The following is a 19,224-nucleotide window of genomic DNA, read 5'->3' on the forward strand; positions in this document are numbered from 1 at the left end:
TTGATGGAGGGGCATATGTGTGTTTGGGTTTGCCGTGCTGGGCAAGGGAGCAGTGGAATCTGTCTGAGTTGAGTTCACACATTGAAGTTATTGAGCGACTTACATGCAAGGCTGTGACCTAGACTCCCAGCTGAGAGGCCCACGTGGCAGGGCTTTAGTGGGGGGAGCCGAGGACAGGCTCACATCTGCTCATCTGCTTACGTAACCCTGCTTCCCAGCTCTTAGAGCCAAGAAAACACACAAGCCGGCCCAGCAGGGCCGAGGGCTTGTGGTAGCACGCGCCACGCGCTGCACAGCAAGGGGGCCTTGGCTCGGCCCGCCCGAGGACCGTCAGGAAGCCTCAGCCCTCCGCTTCCTCCCCACGCCTCTCCCGAGGCCCCCGCGGTGGCTCTGAGACCTGCTGGCAGGTCTGTGTAGTTCTAGGCAGAGCTGGTCACTGCCCTCTTGGAGTCTGAGCTCTTTGGACTTTCTAATTAGGGCAAAGCCAGGTGTGCCACGAAGGGCGTCCCCTGCCGCGTGGCAGGAGGTGTGCCGGGCACACAGGGAGGCCTCCCGGCTAGCGCCGGCACCAGGAAAGCATTCAGCTCCGGGTCTGGAGCCGCCACAGCTGCCAAGCACTGACCCGTCTCAGGGGTGTGAACTGGGGGGGGGTTCTCAGAGAGGTGGCAGCTTCAAGGAGAGAAGGCAGGGAAAAGAATTGCCAGATTGGGCAAGATGGGGGTCAGGGTGCTCTAGATGTGTGGGAGACATGGCGGGGTTGTGAGAGGGCACAGGGAGGAGCAGGGGAGTGAGAAAGAGGCTGTTCGGTGATCAAGCTCTGCATGGAGGCACTGGGGCAGCAAGTCCCTCGGACAGCCTTGAACCAGGGTAGTTTTCACGTGGGTCCTGCCACGCTCAGCAGGGGGCTCCTTGAAGTCAGGAACTGTCCTGTCCATCCCATCGCCTCCCGCCTCCCTGACCTGGCACACCACCTGGCATACAGTAGGTGTCCAGAAAGGATTGATTGAAACGAATTGAAAGTGGCCTTGACACACCACAGAAAATGTTTACATTAAACAAACTCTTCAGAAAAGACTCTGGCTTGATGGTTGAGTAGGCTTCCGTGGATGGACGGTCACATGCTGTTAACCCCTATGCGGGGGCTGAAGGAAGAGGAGGGGGATGGAAGATGGACCACCCAGGTTATCAGCTCCCATAATTGGGTAGACAGTGTTATCAGCTGCTGAAGGAACTCTGGAGCAGAAGCGGATTGGCCATAGGTGGTGGTGGTGGTGGTGAGGTTAAATAAGTGTTCATGTGAGTTCCAATCCCTGCAGTTTACAAATGGAAACCAGTATCCTGAGAGTGGCTGGTAGTCGCCCAAAGATCATCCAACAAGTCACTTGTAGAGCTGAACTAGGACCCAGGCAGCCTTTCTCCTGACCAGGAAACTCTACCTCAGGACCATCTTTCTGGAACTGCTGAAGGGGTGAAATTAAGACGCTTCTAGCCTGCAGGTGTCCGCTCCAGGGAGGGTGGGCAGACCAAATGTGAATTCCTGTTTTCTGGGTTGGTTTCAGAAGTTGTGAGAAGGTTGGTAGGGTGACAGTCCAGATGCCTCTTGGGTTCCCAAAAGTGGAGTTATGTTTAGCAGCATCTTCAGAAGCAAAAGTGGGGCGGGCTGGGGATGGGGTGCAGATGTCATGGGGCCTTCTGAAGTGAGAAGAGCCCAATGACAGATCTCCTTTTCATGTTTTTCACAAGTGCCCTTGTGAAAAGTGCCCTTGTGCAGCAGGGTCTCCCAGAAGGCTTTGCCCAGGGTTGGGGAGTAGAGCAACCCAGGCCTGCTGGACCCTGTGGGAAAGGGCTACCTCCATGAAAGCCCCAAGGCTTGTGAAGATGGGCGGTCCGGCTCCCCTCTGCCCATCTTGCCCAATAAGAATCCCTTGGGCTCCTTGTTATTTACGTGGGTCCTTCCCAAGATCTACCGAGTCAGGTTCTCTAGGGGAGAGGCCTGAGATTCCATATTTTTACTGATTACTTCACATGATTCTGATGATAGAATGTGTTCACACTCCTCACATTTTTTGTGGAGACAATGGCCAGGCTGACCCCTTACTTAGTTCTGGGGCATAGTACCTACTCACCTGAGGGCACCCTGGGAGGTTGGAGCTGGGTCAGCAGGCAGTCATGTGAGGGACTGATCTGTGAGGCCTCTTCCTCCAGAGACCGAAGTGCATGGCCAGGCAGAGACTAGGGCTTTTGATCCCTGAAGACCCCCTTCCTGCCGCACGGGGTCTGCCGTCTGTGCTCTGTGGGAATGAGGAGAGCAAAAGGACAAGGCCAGACTGGGGCTTCGATTTTAAGGTCCTAGTCTCTCAATGACGTTAGAGGAAAGAGGGAAGAGCGTTTCTGGCAAAGGGAAAAGTGTGGGCATAGGCACAGTTTATAGGAACGGGAAGGGGGGTAGAGCTGAGACTGAAGGGCCTTGTTGCCAAGCTAAGAGGCTTAGCCCTACCTTGTCCAAGGCTATAGCCTTAGAGCCATCGGAGGGTTTTAGCAGGAAAGTGATAGGCTCAGAGCTGTGTCTCAGAAGAAAATGAACTATTGTGAGCAGGTGCTGTGATGATAGAACTGGGTCAGCGTCAGACGGAGGGAAGGTGTGAGGAGTCCTGGGGATCCAGGAGAGGGGAGAGGAGGAGGAGATGCAGGTCCACACCTGCTGACAGGCAAGAGGAGCGAGAGTCACAGCTTCCTTTTCTTGGGCTGCCTCATTTCAGGAGGGTGAGTGATCCCTGAAGACAAGAGGTGCTTGGAGAGCTACATACTATTGACAAACAAACAGGGCGGCAGAGGGCTGCACACTGGACCCTGGGTGGTTCTCACCAGCATGTTTCAGGTCAACTTGCTCTGAGTTTGTGGTCTGGGTCTGGCTTCTGTTCTGTAGTGTTTAGGTTCCTTCCTTTGTTCCTGTGGATAGTTTACTCCATAGGTAAAGCTGGTTATGCTAGAGTAACGGTTCCTAAAGTATGTTCCCTGATAAAATGATTATATGGCCAAATTTTAGGAAGTGGTGGGGTAGATAAAGTGAACTTCTTGACTGCACAGCTTCTCAGAGCTTTTGGTATGCATTATGACTTTCCAGAAGCAAGATTTAGTATGCAGCGTTCCCAAACTTATTTGACCAGGGGACGTGTTCTTCCATTGAGCATCTCACTGGGACTAGTGTTTCCTGGAACCCACTTTGAGAAAGTCTGGCCTACAGGGAATACTGGGGACCTGGGTTCAAGTGTTGACTCTGTTCCCAATTCCCTGTGTGTCCCTGGGCTAGTCATCTTTCTCCTGCCCTCCCCATGTGTGCTGTGGCAGGGGTGGTCGTCAGACTTGGAGGAGTGAGGTCCTCTCTCAGCTCCACCTGTTTCTACTTGGGAGACGGGGACTTTCATGCCTGTATCTGGATCTTCACCCTTGCCTTTTCCTCTACTACTAACCTGCCACTACCTCACAAGCCACCATCCACGTCTCATCAATTTGTCTTCTGAGCCCAGAGCTGTCTTACTAACTTAGTTCTCTCATTTGGAACCATGTTCTTCTAGGCCAGAAACTTTGGAGTTGCCCCTGACTTTTCCTCCCTTCTTCATCCCCTACTTACTCTAAGCATTCTTCTTTGATGTTTGTTCTGGCTATTTCTTCTCCCTGCTACCCCTTAGCTCCTCCAGTCCCTCCCCGTCGAGTTTGTTTCATCTGTGCTTCACTTCCGTTCCTGAGACATGGGTTACTCATGCCACTCTCTGCCGCCTTGTAATTTCAGGCTCATTTCCTCCACAGGGACCTCCCCAACACACACGCAACACTTTCCCCCGACTAGGTTAGGTTCAGAGAGATGATGTAAGTCATCTGTCCAAGGGCACACAGCTGGGAGGTGGCAGAGTTTCAACCTCAGGATTTCTGAGAAAGTGCTTACAACAGCTTGTCAGGAGGTCTGAGCAGGAATTACTCCATTTCCATTTTTCGGTTGAGCAACATAGAGTCTGAGAGGAGTGGGTCCTAGGAAGGTGAAGTGCTTCAGAGGGTGACCAGCTGTCTGGGCTTGCCTGATACTGAAGCGTTTCCTGGGATGGTCAGTCACGCTAGTGCTGGACATGGTACCCAGTGCTGGGCCAGAGTGCCTTTTCCACAGCCACACTGCCTCCCAGGAGGAGATGCTTCCAGCGGTAGCGGCCTGGCCACCTGCAGAGTCCTGTGGCCTGATATCTTCTCCTTCCCTCCACCTCTCTAGTCGGCCCCATGCTGATTGAGTTTAACATACCTGTGGACCTGAAGCTTGTGGAGGAACAGAACCCGAAGGTGAAGGTGGGTGGTCGCTACACCCCCAAGGACTGCATCTCTCCTCACAAGGTGGCCATCATCATTCCATTCCGCAACCGGCAGGAACACCTCAAGTACTGGCTGTATTATTTGCACCCAATCCTACAGCGTCAGCAGTTGGACTATGGCATCTATGTTATCAACCAGGTGAGGTCTGGGAAGATGGAGGGAGGGAGGGAAGGAGTGTACACGTGTGTGCATGTGCGTACGTGCGCGTGCGTGTGCGTGCGTGCGCGTGCTTGTGTACTCAAATATGTGAGTAATGAGGGGTGAAGGAATGGAAGTGATTTTTTAGACATCTGGCATTTTGCAACTCCACTACCACCACCACCCCCCTCCTTTTCTTGGTGCAAATGAGCTAAATGCCATACAGTGTTGTTTTTGTTTTTGTTTTCCCAAGAGTATAACTTTGGTATTTCAAGTTTATCCTGAATACCTAAATTCCTATCTTTAGACTATAACCTCCCAGCTGGAATAACACATCTAACTTATCTAAATACCAAATTCCCTTGAAATTCATCTGAAGAGACAGGATGCATTTCCATTTCTAAAAGGTCCAGTGTCCATTTCATTTCAAGATAAACTCTGGGTCTGCTTGTAGTAAGTTAGCTTGAGTAGTAAGATTGCTAGCAGTTGACAGCTTCCATCAAAGTTGAGGGACTTTGTGGGCCTTCCTTGGACCAGAAGACTTGCTTAAGAAAAACCCTGCCATCAAGGAACACTTGTCTGATGCCAGTGAGCACATGTTGACCATGACAAGACTCAGGAGCCCGTTATTAAAGCAATGGCAATGAGCGCCTGGAAGAGGAAGCCACCATCACCAGGAGCCAGCAGAGATTACTAGGAACAGGCCACGCCAGCTGCCTCTCCTTTCCCACTTTGACAGTTGTTTTACCAGTAGATGAATGATACACTGTAGACACCGTGTCAGATCTTATTCATCAAGGCATCTGGTGGCCTCCCACAAATCTGCCTGAGCAGAGGAGAGACAGCTGTGGTCTGGATGGCGTATAGACTAGATTAGATTAAAATATATATATACTTGGGTAAAGAGTGTAAAAGATAGTTAGTGATGATGCCAAGTTTTTGAATTTAGGTGACTGTGGTCAAGGAAGACTTGGTGTGGGCGCCCGGGGGGAGAATGCGAATGTATAGAAAGCTTGTATTTTAGGTGAATGTGAGATTTCCCTTCAATTATAAAGTCAAAACAAATATTGGACCAGTGAAACTTAGCCACTATCTTAAATTCCTATGACATGTTTATATAGATATTCCCCACGTTTCCAATAACAGATTTCCAAACGTCCTACACCAGCTATTTCCTCCTGCCCGCCCCAGTCCAAGCTGGCAGAACAACTAGGCAAGCCAGCTTGGACCAGTGGCCCCGCTGTGCCGGCTAACACTGGACACTGCCTAGGATGGGGCTTCTCCCGAAGTGTGCTTTCCGAAATGGAGATCTGAGGCCAAATGCATCTGAGGAATGCTGGACTGAACAACATGAAGCAGGTTTCATTCCTGCAGAGCCTTCAGCGTACTGGTGTACATGACAGCCTCCAGAAGGACTCCGCACATAGTGTTTCCTGAGCTCATCTGACCGGAGAGCCGTTTTCCAAGAACCATCTCAGGAGAAGAATGTTCCGTGAATTGAACGTTGGGGAACGCAGGCCTGCATTAACACCTCCTCCCCTCCCACCTCCTTACTTTCCCTAGGATACTGAGAAACACCCCCAATTCCTATCTTTTCCCCCATGTATCTCAGCATCGGAAGTATTTTATTTTTCGTTTTTCAAACATTTACGTCTTTTTTTTTTTTTTTCTTTTTTTCTTTACGCAGGTTTTTAATTGTAAAATACGATATGCCTACTGAGAAGTGCACAGAACAAAACTGTCAGTGTAACAAATAAAAAGAGAATACTTACATAACCACTACTCGAATCTGAAAGTACTGATACTTGTCAACATCTCAACAACCTCCATACCCTTTTCTCATCACAAGCTCCTTCCCTCTTCCCAGTTAAACACCATCCTCACTACTTGACAATCATTTCCTTTAACCTGCATGCATCCGTAACAAAAGAGTTTAGTTTTTTCAACATCTAACTTTATTTATTTTTCACACACACACACACACACACACACACACACAGTATTTTATTTTTACAAGAGATAAATAAACTGACACCAAGCATTGTAACATTTACGTCTTTTTTTCCTCTAGTCTTGTCAGTATCGTCGTCTCTCCCCCACCCCATCCCCCCTACCCCTGCCCCAGTGCGTGTCTTTTTGCTTCTTCATCTTTTCCTTCTCTTCCAAGGGTTAACTTTTCACCTTTGGTGAATAATTTCCTCTTTATCTCCCTCTCCCCCAGTTAATCTAATTTCTTCTGCTCCAGCTCTGCCCTGATGATTTCTTTGGGAAAATATGATCTGACTTCCGGGTAACCAAGTCATAAAGAAACTTGAAGTCTGCTCTACCTTTCCAGTGAAGAATATCTTGTATGGTATCTGTAAAGAACCCATAATAAAGTGATGATAGGAAACCTAAGCCTTGAAAAGAAAGAGGTGGGAGGGGAAACATTTGGAGCGTGCCCCGTCTACAGATTAGGACCTTCCTGTGTTCTCTGCTTTACTGTTATAGTAAGGGAAAGGGAGTTCATAGCATCTGGCTTGGGCTTTGTGTACCATTTGTTGAGCAAATAGGCCTCTCAGCGTCTTCCTGTCTCAGACACCCTGCTGTCATTTTGATGCTTCATTCACCACCACCCCCAACACATACCCCATTTAAGATGAGAAAGTGCTTAAAATAGGAGGGGCCCCTGAGACATCTAGTCCAGGGGTTCTCAGACAGGTTTTTAAGAACAAAACCTCTTCCTGCCGCTTTAAAATCCTCCACAGCCCCCCATCCACAGTGGGTCACAATGGTGCTCTTCTACTTGAAGTGGGGGCCATGTCCCCATCTCTGTCCCCTGACTTCCCCTTCAGTCTTTGCTGGGGTTCACGTGTACCCCTGAGGCCAGATAGTGTGAAAACTGTTCTATCTTGCAGGTGAGGAAACTGAGGCTCGGAGAGGGGAAGTGAGGGGTAGGAAGCCACATAAGCCACAGTAGGGCTGCAGCTCGGAGCCCAGTGCCCGTCTCCGAGTGCCCTCTCAGTGCGTCAGCACTCACTCCCTCCTCAAGGCCATTCAGTCCCTCCTTCTCAAAGCTGGGTGTCCAGGGCTGGGGGTGAGCACCCGGCGCAGGCTGCCTGGGTTCCGGCTCGGCTGCTTGCCAGCTCGGTGACCTTGGGCTTGAGTCCTTCACACCTCGGTCTCCTCAGTGGTGGGAGGGCAAGGTCTTAGTCCTTATTAGCACACAGGGCTGTGACGCACCCGGCACACAGTGAACCCTCGGTAAACATTAGCTGGTTTGAGTTCCTTCTCCACCCCCCACCCCCCCCCGCCCCATCCCGTCCCCTTCTTCCTGCCTATTTTCTCTGCCCAGGACCGTGGTGATAAACTCCTTACTGCTCTCTCCCCGCCTCCTGCTTCACCCCCGCTCAATGCCAGCGTTGAGACCCTCCCTCCCACTCGTGTGGCCTCCGTGGGGTCAGATAGTGGACTTAGGGACCACGGCAAGCCCACCAGCTTCTTCAGAGAAGGCTTGTGTCTCAAGCTCCACACACAGGGGTGAGCTTTCACGGGCTTTTGTGGCTCCTACCCTGTCCATACTAAGCTATTAACCACTTTGGTTTGGTTTAGTCCCCTCCAGTCACCGTAATGACTTCCCTCTCACAATAAGCGGGGTACAGGTGGGTGGCGTGCTTTACGGGTTGAGTAAACCTGGAGAAGCGGCAGCGTTGCTGTTGGTTCTCAGTGTCCAGCTCTCTTCCTGCCCTGGCTGGCCGGCATCTGAACATCCCATTAGGGTTCTGGCAGGTCCAGCCTCTTGGAGCCAAGGGTGCTTCTCTGAGGCACAGGTGTCCTGCCCAAGGTCCAGCACTGGGACCCTGGTGCGGAGGAGGACATCAAGACGTCGTAGCAGATGGGAGGTGGGGTGCACACTACACTTCTTCATACTTTAATTGGGAAGGGAAACCAGAAAACCACCAAAGGTAAGGGGAAGGCAGGTTGTCACCTGGCAGCACTAGCCCTGAATAAGAAATACAGGATGTTTGTGAGATTAGCCGCCATGGGAATTAACAAACGGGTGAGGAATGCAGGCCCAGCTGGCCAGGTGGGCTCGTAATAACCATGGCAGCCCTTTGCCCCAGAAGCAGTGCCCAGGATCTGTCTCTCTGATTCATTCTGTTTGTATATCCCCTGGTGCCTCTGATCTCACTCAGCTGCCTACAATTTTTCTAGTTCTGGCCGTGTCATGCCCTCTCTGAACTCTTCGGTATGTCCCTGCCGTCCACAGGCGAGGGTCTAAAGGGCCTGAAGGCCTGAGCTTGGCATCTGAGGGAGGCCCTCTGCAGCCCACCCTGACCGACCTCCGGCCACCTCCTCTCAGGCCTCCTTCACACCTTTAGGCCACAGCCACGCTGGACTCGCCACCATCCCCGAGACACGCTCAGCTGCCCTCCTGTACCTTTGCTTATGCTGCACCGTCCACCTTCCCCCTGCATGCCTCCCCTTCCCTCCCCTGGTTGCTCTCTTTCTGGCCACTATGGGAGGCCCTCCCCAGCCTTATTAGCTCTGTGAAGGCCTGGAGTGGAGCCGACTTCTCCATCCGAGCTGTCCCAGGCCACATTGTGCTTTCTAGTGAGCGGGGGAGAGTGGAGGGGTGATTCCCTATGTGCGTGTTCTCCCCGCCCAGCGGCCCCTAGACCCTCAGGTCTGACTTGCTCGTCTCCCTGACCACGCAGCTCCATGCACGGTCCACCGCAGGGTCAGGGTTTGGAGCACGGAGTTGCTTCCTATGGCTCCTGCCCTTTTACTTCCACCTGCTCTCAGGACCCCTTGCTCTCGGTTCTCTGGAGAGGTCTGTGTCTCTTAGAAGTGAAGCCTCCTTTCCCCTCCAGGCCAGGTCATGACCCTCGGGAACCTGCACAGCCTGCTCCCTCCGCTCCCTCCCCCGGGCCTCTCCCCAAAGCTTCCTGTTCCTGGTGGACCAGGGGTGACCTCCCTTTTCAGGAAAAATGCAGAGAACCTACTCTAAGCCCTGTGGTGTTTGATGGTCATAAAACTCTGTGGTCTTTGGGACTGAACCTCTTTCACGGTCTCACTTTGAATTCTGGCCCTAACAGCCCCTCAGTGAGGCAATGGGTACTCCCACCGTCCCTGCTGAGGGAAGGCTTCCGGAGGGGAGCAGCTTGCTGGGGGTCCTATGACGGCTGGGTGGCAGAGCTAAGATTTGGACAGAAATCACCCGAGGCCTAAGGAATGCCTCACCTTGCCACGTGTATTCCCCTCACTGGGGAACAGCTCCACATCCACTTGGCAATGCCCCCATGAGTCCCACTGGGTCACGAGAGGGGGGCAGCAGCTTTGGAGTAGCAGCCTCAGAACCTCCTGGAAGGCTTGCCCAATTGTCATGCTTACAGGTAAAACCTGGCCTGAAAGGGGGCCCCAGCTCGCACCTCAGGAGTCTCCATCTAGCTTTGGAATTTTTTCCCTCTTCCTTTTCATCTGTGCACAGTCGTGAGGTGGTTCTAGGCTGCTTGTCTGAGACCAAGTGTGGGCAGGTTTGGAGACCACCCTTTGCACCCTCAGTGAGTGAGAGCATCTGTCACCGCCCCTCAGCAGCTTACCTCTGTCACTGGGCCAGGCAGCTGGTTCCTAAATGAGGCCAAGACAAATTAGAGTGAAGCAGGCTCGTGAGGACAGCTGCCTGGTCCTGAGGCCCCCCTGGTTTCGTTTCATCTTGACTGTGTCTATTTACCATCACCCCGCCCTGCCTTCCATTTCCTGCCCGAGCTGGCAGCACCCAGATTGATGTGTGCAGGAGTGGGGCTCGGGAGGGGTGAGGCCAGTCCTGTTCTGTAGCACCCCCTTGCTGCGGATATCTGTACCCTACCACTGCTTGCGTGCTGCCCCAGTGATTGGTCGTTTCCTTTGCTGTGTGTTTTCCCCTCTCTCTGTCTGTGGCTCGCTCCAGTCTCCTGGGGAATGTGTAGAAGCACTTACAGGTACTCCAGTCTCCCGGGGAATGTGTAGAAGCACTTACAGGTACTCGCAGAGCTGGGGAATTGCCTCCCTGGGCATTGTTCTGGGAAATGTCATTTTCTCTGTTCACCATTGACTTCGTGACAGGGAACGACAGCTTATTAGGAATTTGCCTTTGCCCTGGAACAAGGGTGGTCACGGCCTGGACATTTGCCTCTCCTCCTTACGTCTCTCCCTTGCAGCCACCTTTGTCTCTTTTTTCTTTTTCTTTTTTTTTTTTCCTTCTAGTGGGGGCCTTTTGCTTTTATTTGTTAATCCTGTTTGTAGCAAAGCAAGCTGAAGGAGGACCTCCTCTCTGTGATCTGCTTCTTGCTCTCCACCTACTTCCTCTTCTGTGCCCTTCACCTCCTAGAGAGAGAAAGAAAGAGAGGAATGCCGACCTAACTACTGCTGTGACTGCTGCTGCTGCCACCACTGCTGCCACCCTGGTAATGTCCACGTGCCCCCAAATCCAACTCAGAGCCCAGGCCCTGCTGGTCACGGGGAAGCTGTGTAAATAATCCTGAGAGGGTGCCGTCTCGAGCCCTGGGGTCTCCCGGGCAAGGCCACGGCCTCTGTGGGCTCACTCAGAAATGCTGAGGCTGGTGGGAGCCAGCCTGTCGGACAGAGGTCGAAGAGACTTTGCCTTAAAATCAAGCCACAGTTGTGCTCATACTGTATGTGTACATACTTTTGTATCTTGCTTTTTTTCTTAAATTCTATATCATCAGCATCTTCCCATGTTATTTCATAGTCTTCATAATCATCACTTTCCATGCCTTCATAGTAGTTGAACATGTAGTGCTACCATAATTAACATAGACATTCCTATATTAGAAGACATTTAGATAATTTCCACTTTCTCACTAGTGTAAATAATACCGTAATGAACATCTTTCAGTCTGCAGCTTATTCTGTGTTTGCTTCTTCCACATTTAGATTCATTTCCCCAGGCTAGATTTCGGATACGAGACTATGGGTTCAGAAATGGTTTAAACATTTTTCTGGTTCATAACATAAGTGGCCAAATTGCTTTCTGAAAAAGAAGCCTTTATTTTCTAAGTGTTTTTCTGCAGAAAATATCGTCTCGGTGCCTTGGGCCCTGGGAGAGAGGCAGGCATCCTGCTGTGGCTGCTGTTGAGCTGGGGTTTTAAAACTGTTCTCTGTGTTTACCTTGCCCAGAATCCCTGCTAAGCTGTTCTATTAGCTCAGTTCTCTCTGAAGGTACCTTATGGCTCTGACGTGTGTTCTAGTCCAGGAGAGGCCAAGGATGTGCTCACTCTTGTGACTAATGACTTTGGCAAACAGAGAACCACCCCCTCAGCACCCTGAACCTGAAAGGGCCCGTTTCCTTCACTTGCTGGGAGGAGAGCTTAAGTCTCAGATCAGGTTTTACTGAGGGCCCTGTCCAAGCTCAGGGCTACCATATTATTATGGTTCAAAGCCAGAGACCCAACTGTTGTGAAATCATGGGTGAGTGGATATTTGCCCTCCACAAACTCAGCATTTGTATAATCCCAGTAATTCTCTGGAGATCACCTCTCAGCCAGCCTGTCTACCATCCCAAGGCCTGCAGGTCAGTCCTGCCTCAGGGCTGCCCAGCCAGAGCTTCCTCTGCTTTCCTACCACCCATTCGGCCTAGGTCTTTCCTTTTGGCGTCTGAGTGGGCACAGAAAAGCATGAAAGAGGGTATTTCTGCAAACGTTTGCACTGCCTGCAGACCTGCCTCTGGATCTGTGGGCTTGAGAGCCTGTGGGTTACTGTCGGTATTGCGGGGGTGGCTTTGTGATGGGCAGGGCTTGTGTACAGAAGCAAAATTGTCTTTCCCATCACATAGAAATTCTGATTCTTTGAGACTCTGGGCTTCCGGTTGATGTTTCCAACCTCATTGCTGCTGTGTCTCTTGGTGGAGGAGGGGCCAGGTATAGTCAGCCCCCAAGCCATCATGGTCGGGGGATATGTGTGCTGGTGTACACACTGGGGACTGACATCCAGGGAAGCCAGGATGGTCTGGTGGATCTTCTAGAGACTGTTAGAACTTGGACAATTGGGGCTGTGGTTTTCTGTAGCTGATCATCTGTCCCCCGTTGCAATCAGAGAAAGGCTGCTCTTGCCTTAACCACAGGATTTGCCTGGGGATTAGACCAGATTTTGGTACCTTTCCTGAAAGCCCCACAAAGGCTGCTTGCAGGTGCAGTACACAGGCCGAGGGAGCAGGTGAGGCATGAAATGGGGAAGTGGAATCCTTGCCTTAGCCCTTCCGGGGAGGCATTCTCTGCTTGCCCAGTGCCATTGCCTCGTCTCCGATGTCTCTCACATGAATCAGGCAACAGCTTCCAAACTGGTCTTGCTGCCCTCATTTGGGGAGTAGGGCACAAATCCCTCCTTGACGCACAAAGCATAATTCTTGTTTAAAACCGCGAGGGCTCCTGAATAAAAGATGAAACCTTGAGTAATTTAGCAGAGTTCCCAGCCTCCCTCTCCCCGACCATGTTTTGGTCCACATCCACCTTCATGTCTTATTCTGGCTTTCCCAGTCTGTATTTCTTGTAGTTCCTTGAATGCTCTCTTTTCCTCACAGCCTTTACAAATGCTGCTCGCTCTTCTAGGAATATTTTTCTCATGCCTCCCAACTAAACTTGGCTAACTTCTTCGAGGCCTTCTCTGATTTTCTAGAATTGGGTTTGTGTTTCCACCTCCACTTCTCCATATGTGCCGGGCTCCGGAGCTCCTTCTCTTCCCTCCCGGGTAACTGTCCACCCTAAAGAGCTCATCGCCCCATGACAATTGCCTGTTTAACTTGGAACTCCTCAAAAGCAAGGCTTGTGTCTTTTCTTTTTCTGTATCCCTACTGCTAAGCATAGACTAGACACCCAATAAATGACAAGAATGATATATGAGAAAGAGGGAGAAACAGGACCCTCCGGTCCTCTCCTGTCTCTGGAGCTGGCTTTTCTTTTCCTTCTTTTTTGATAATCACTTAATTGAGATATAATCACATACCATACAATTTACCTATTTTAAGTATATAATTCAGTGGCTTCTTAGTATACTCAGAGTTGTGCATCTGTCACCACAATCAGTTTTAGAACATTTTCATTAAGCCAAAAAAAAAAACAACACCCTGTACTTCTTAGCTACCAATTCCTCCATTCCTTCCAGCCCTAGTAGCCACTAATCTACATTCTGTCTCTATGGATTTGCCTATTGCGGACATTTCATATAAATGGAATCTTATATGTGATCCTTTGTGACTGGTTTCTTTCACTTAGCATGGTGTTTAAAATTTTTTTGTGGATGTGTTTTCATTTCTCTTGGGTATATACCTGGGAGTAGAATTGCTGGATCATATGGTGACTCTTTGTTTATCCATCTGAGGAACTCCAGACTGTTTTCCAAGATGGCGGCACCATTTTATATTCCCGCCAGCAGTGTATGAGGATTCTGTTTTCAGTGGACATACTACTTGCCTTCCCTTATGTTTAGTATAAATGAGGGCTCTAGAAAAAGGTTTTAATGCCCTAGAGAGCCATCTGATGCTTTTTTTATTTTTTTAATAAATTTATTTATTTATTTATTTATTTTTGGCTTCGTTGGGTCTTCGTTGCTGCACGCGGGCTTTCTCTAGTTGCGGCGAGCGGGGGCTACTCTTCATTGCGGTGCATGGGCTTCTCATCGTGGTGGCTTCCCTTGTTGTGGAGCGCGGGCTCTAGGCACGTGGGCTTCAGTAGTTGTGGTTCATGGGCTCCAGAGCACAGGCTCAGTAGTTGTGGCGCACGGGCTTCGTTGCTCCGCGGCATGTGGATCTTCCCGGACCAGGGTTTGAACCCCTGTCCCCTGCATTGGCAGGCGGATTCTTAACCACTGTGCCACTAGGGGAGCCCCATCTGATGCCTTTTAAGACATTTGTCCCTGCCGCCCAGATCTGCCAGAAGGGCACTGGGTTTGCTGCGTGAAATGTCTAAGGGTGTAGCCTCTGCCAGGCTTCCCACCTCACGTCTCCTCCCTCTACCCCAGGCCAGCACGCCTGACCAGGCCCGGGCTTCTGTCCTCTCTGGATTGATCACTGTTGGCTTTGCTTGACTGATACACCCACTGTCAGGATTGTATGCCCCGTCATAAACAGTTTACAGGCTTTTCTGCGAGCTTTGGTCAGTGAGATAGTTGCCCTGTCCAGCTGTGGGAATGTCATATTGGTTTTTGGCCTTTCTTCTTTCTTCCTGTTCTCTCCCTCTGTTAAGAGGAGCCAGTTGCCCTAGAAGGAATGGATAAGTATAACTAACTCTTGTCTATCAATGTAAGATGCAGCCTGCACTTAAAAAGCTCGGCCTTTCAGAGGGACACTTGCTCCCAGTGCACCAACTTCTCTATGCCAAGTATGACTTCCCAAGCTTATCACACATCTCTCAAGGTCTCTCTGACTTTTTTCTGCTGCTATAGAGGTCCTGATCATATGAGCCACAGGCTAACTCACTTGAGCCTTAATCCTTTTTAAAACCCTCCTCCTCCATCAGAGAAGCAGGATTTGGGAGGAATCTTGAAGCTGATTAGGAGGGACACACACAAACATGAGAGAAGGAGGAGTCTCCAGGTTGGATCTGAAAAGGTCTGACTGTTCAAGATGGATGGGAAAACCTATTCCTGTGATAATGAGAGTAGCTGCCATTCGTGCGTTGCCAGGCAGTGTGCTAAAACCTTTTCATGCATTGTCCCATTGAACACAACTCATCTGTTTTCATCCCTGTGCCCAAATGAGGAAATGGAGGCCTAGTGGTGTGATTTGCCCAAAGTCATATAGCTAATAAGTGAAGAAGCTGGCATTCCTGGGATAAAAGTGCATGTGTCTGTCACAATTGTGTATTTGGCTTTGCCAGACAGTAGGTGCTTGACCAGTGTTTCCCTGAGTGAATAAAGTAGTGGATGCACTGGATGAATGTGCCCGATGAAGAGGGGCAGGAATGAGAGCTGGGTGTCTTCCCATTCCCTGGAGAGGAACGAGCACCTCCTGTTAATCGTGGTGATTGGCAGACTGCCCAGGGCCTTTCTTATCCAGAAAGTTACCCAAGGTGCTGTACCATTTCATCCAAAGAAGCCTAGAAATGACTTTTCTATAATCCCAGGGGAGGAAGAGAAACATACACACACACTTTCCTCATCTACCATTCTGCTGCTCTGGTGTTCCTAGGGGCCCTGGTAGGTACACCTGCAAAAGTGTACCCTGCCCTTTCCAGCTCCCAGGATCACACCGGTGAGGCCAGGCTGAGAGGGAGGATGGGAGGAATGATGTGTAGTTTTGGGTATTTTGGAAAACTGCCTCACTAGTTGTAAGCGTGGGCCAGACACTGCAGCACCTTATTGAGTTGAAGGAGCTGTTACGCCACACACGTGGAAAGGGGTAGAACAGGTCTGCTCCTTGGGTTTCTCCTCCAGGCTGCCACTGGTCTTGGGGCTTGGCACCAGAGGTGCCCACTCATGGTTCCATATTTCTAGTTCCTGAGAGAGGAGAATGCTTAGTGTAGTCTCAGTCAGGCATCTGCTTAGATCAAGCAGTCATGGCCAGTAGGCCAGGTGCTGTGGTTCAGACATGGCCACCAACACCTGCTCCTGTTACGGGGAGCGGGACCAAGAGGAGGGAGCACTGGACAGCCACCCGTGGGGGCCTACTGCAGAGCTGGGAAAAGGCTTTGTTGGAACATTGCCTTTCCACTTGTTGGAAAAATGTTCAATGGGGCTGAATTTTATCTCACAATGTTAGAGAAAGCTATCTCTTTTAGGGTCTTTATGGGGCTGGAGGAGGAAGATGGTACAGGCCTCTCTCCCATCACTGGGAGGTAGAAGGATGTGGGAGGAATGAAGTTAATCTGATTTGGCGTGAAGGTTGTTGCAAGATTGTTGAGATGATTAAGTGATGCACCATGCTTGAAAAGTACTTACCTGTGCCTGGTGTATCATATCCCCCAGAGAATATTAGCAATGTGTTATTGTAATAATTCCAACAACTTCATATTCTTCATATGCACTTCCTAAACTTTGGCTGTTTTTTTTTTTTTTGGTTTTTTTTTTTTTTTGGGACCTCGTGACTTACACAGAATTAGCTGAAGGCAGAATTCTAAATGATTCTTAACTGGTGAGGCAGCCAAAGAACACCCTGAGTGCCACAGGGCACAGCCTTCTCCCTTTACCACGCATGGTGAGAAAGCTTTGTCACGGACTGAAGAAAGGAGCCCTTGTGTAAGATGTTTCATTTACTCTTCTGGGCTGCTTTTTCTGACTTTCTGGTACTTGTCTTTCTCAAGTGGTTTGTTTCCCTGAGTCACCCTCCTGAGACAGGGGGCTGTGGCACCGTCTGTGCTCTCCGTACTCACACAGTCCTCTCCACTGGAGTCCTGGAGAGAGGATATTCAGCATTCTACCTTTGAGACTGTATAGCTACTGCAGACCCTTCTGGGGCACATTTTTTTTTCCCAAAGTAGAGGGCCCTGATCTTGTTGGTCCCAAGAGATATTGGGAAAGAGCACTCAGTGAGGATTCCAGGGTGTTGGGCTCCAGCACCAGCTGTGTCATGTATGTGGCCTTTGTTTCTTCATGGCAACGTTGGGAGAATTCTGGCCAGGATGAGAGCATGGGTATGGAAGGGCTTGTGAACTAAGTGTAAGGGTGGCTGTGTCGATGCTGTTACTAGCCTTACTAACCTGGGGTCATGGGAGTTGTGATTGGTAAGAGCACAGACCCATGGTGGTGACCCTGAGGGGCCCCTTAGGTCGGAGTCTCCCAAAAGGATTGCCATCTGCCATTGTAATGTTGAAGCCCATCTGTTGGTCTACTCATCCATCCATCCATCCATCCATCCATCCGTCCAGTGGTTATTTACTGAGATCTTATTATATGCCAGGCAGTATTCTAGGCAGTGGGTGAATAAAAAGTAAAAAATTCCAGCCTTCATTGACCTTATGTTCTAGTGGGGGGAGACTGAAAATAAACAAGAGAAGTAAATAAAATGTGAAGTACCTTTGCACCAACACACTTGATTCTGGGGGACCCGATGGTTGGCGTCCTGAAGCAGGTGTCCTCCTCGCTCATACACACTGTGTCTATCGTGCCGAGGATCGCACCGCTCCCCACCCTACACTGTGAGCGCTGTGAGGGCAGAGATTGATTTGGGTTTGCCCTATTTCTCTGGTACCTAGTTTAGTGACAAACACCTGGAAGGCACACAATGTGGTGATCAAACCATAGTCAACCACACAAAGCAGGTAGAAGTGAAAAAGTCCCATGGTCACCAGTTACCTGCGTGACCTGCAATTAGCCTATATATACTATATGAATAAATGACACGTATCTTTAAATGCCTTTCACCTAACAATACCATCTTGATGATCATTTCCTTTTAGCGCCTCCTTATTTTTTTTAAACAGCTCTATTCCATTGTATGGCTGTACCATGGTTTATTTAAGCAGTTTCCTGGTCATGCTTACGTCATTGCTTGCAATCTTTTGTTTTGGTGAACGTGTGATGAACAGAGTGAACACGTTCACCTGTCATTCGCACACTTGCAAGTCCTACAGGATAACTCCTAGAAGTGGGATTGCTGATTCAGGGAATGCCATTCGGTATTGAGTTGTAAAGTGAGGGCAGAAAATGAGGCCCAGGAATGGTCTAATGACCACGTGCAGTGGACAAGTCACCAGTCCCCATGAGTGTTCTGCTCAAAGGCCTTATAGCATCTGATATCATGTTTTTTGTTTCTGCACCAGGCTGGAGAATCCATGTTCAACCGTGCGAAGCTCCTCAACGTTGGCTTTAAAGAGGCCTTGAAGGACTATGAATACAACTGCTTTGTGTTTAGTGACGTGGACCTCATTCCAATGAACGACCGTAACACCTACAGGTGTTTTTCGCAGCCACGGCACATTTCTGTAGCAATGGATAAGTTTGGATTTAGGTAAGAGATGTTCACCGGAGTCTGCAGAAAACATATTGGTCTCTTCTGTGACAGCTAGGGAACACAATTCCTCCAGCCCAGGAGTAGTGCCTCTTAGGCTCTGGAGGAGAATGCCTGCTCTGAGAACTGGGTGCTTTTTAAGCCCGTAGTCAGTTATTATTTAAGGAGGAAAATGGAGTCCAGAAACACCTATACCTCTGCACATCCAGGCAAGAAGAGTTGTTATATTGGGGATGGTGTTCGTCTTTAGGCTCCAAACAGCAGCTATATTATTTCACTTTCTTCTCTCCCCTTCCCCACACAGTTTGGGAAACAAATTGGAATCATCTTCCCCCAGTAAATTCTCGGGCTTGGACACTTCGGTAGATGTTCCTTGGCACTTTAAGAAGGAACATGGTTCTGTGTCCTTGCAAAGCACAGACTTCTGCTCAAACACTGGGGCTCAAACTTCTCCACCAAAATGCCTCTTGTGAGGAAGCCGGCTGAAGCCTGTCCCCAGGAGCAGCAGTGTTACCTAAAGCACATCGTCACAAGGGGAAAATAGCCTGGTAGTCCATTTTTTTTTTTAATCTTAAAAAAGAAATTTGCGTCTTGTTCCGTAATTTAGCCACGTTTGTATCAACATAAAATTGTTGTAAGTCGCCTATCGGTTGGGAGCCCTGAGCTCTCCCTCCCTGTTCTGAGTCGACACGGGAGCTCCGGGAAGCTGCGCTGCGGGTACCCATGTGCTAGGCGTTCCCGGCCTCGGCTGACTACCGCGGTGCGGCGGGCCTCTGCCGCCCAGCAGTGCCGTGGTTTAGATACAACAACTT

General features: G+C 50.0%; 1 protein-coding gene across 2 annotated transcripts in view; it reads left to right on the top strand.

Moving 5' to 3' along the window:
• B4GALT1 (beta-1,4-galactosyltransferase 1) overlaps positions 1-19,224 on the top strand; it is a 49,836-nt gene that overhangs the window by 22,476 nt on the left and 8,136 nt on the right. The window contains exons 2-3 of one of the 2 annotated variants that reach the window (XM_059924605.1): positions 4,259-4,494; positions 18,225-18,412. In XM_059924605.1, the coding sequence (XP_059780588.1) occupies positions 4,259-4,494; positions 18,225-18,412 (424 nt within the window). Of the gene's footprint in view, positions 1-4,258; positions 4,495-5,640; positions 6,424-18,224; positions 18,413-19,224 lie in introns of those variants that run through there. The other variant, XM_059924606.1, reaches the window with a different exon arrangement.

This window comes from Balaenoptera ricei, chromosome 6, assembly GCF_028023285.1.
Source record: "Balaenoptera ricei isolate mBalRic1 chromosome 6, mBalRic1.hap2, whole genome shotgun sequence".
Lineage (NCBI taxonomy): Eukaryota > Metazoa > Chordata > Mammalia > Artiodactyla > Balaenopteridae > Balaenoptera > Balaenoptera ricei.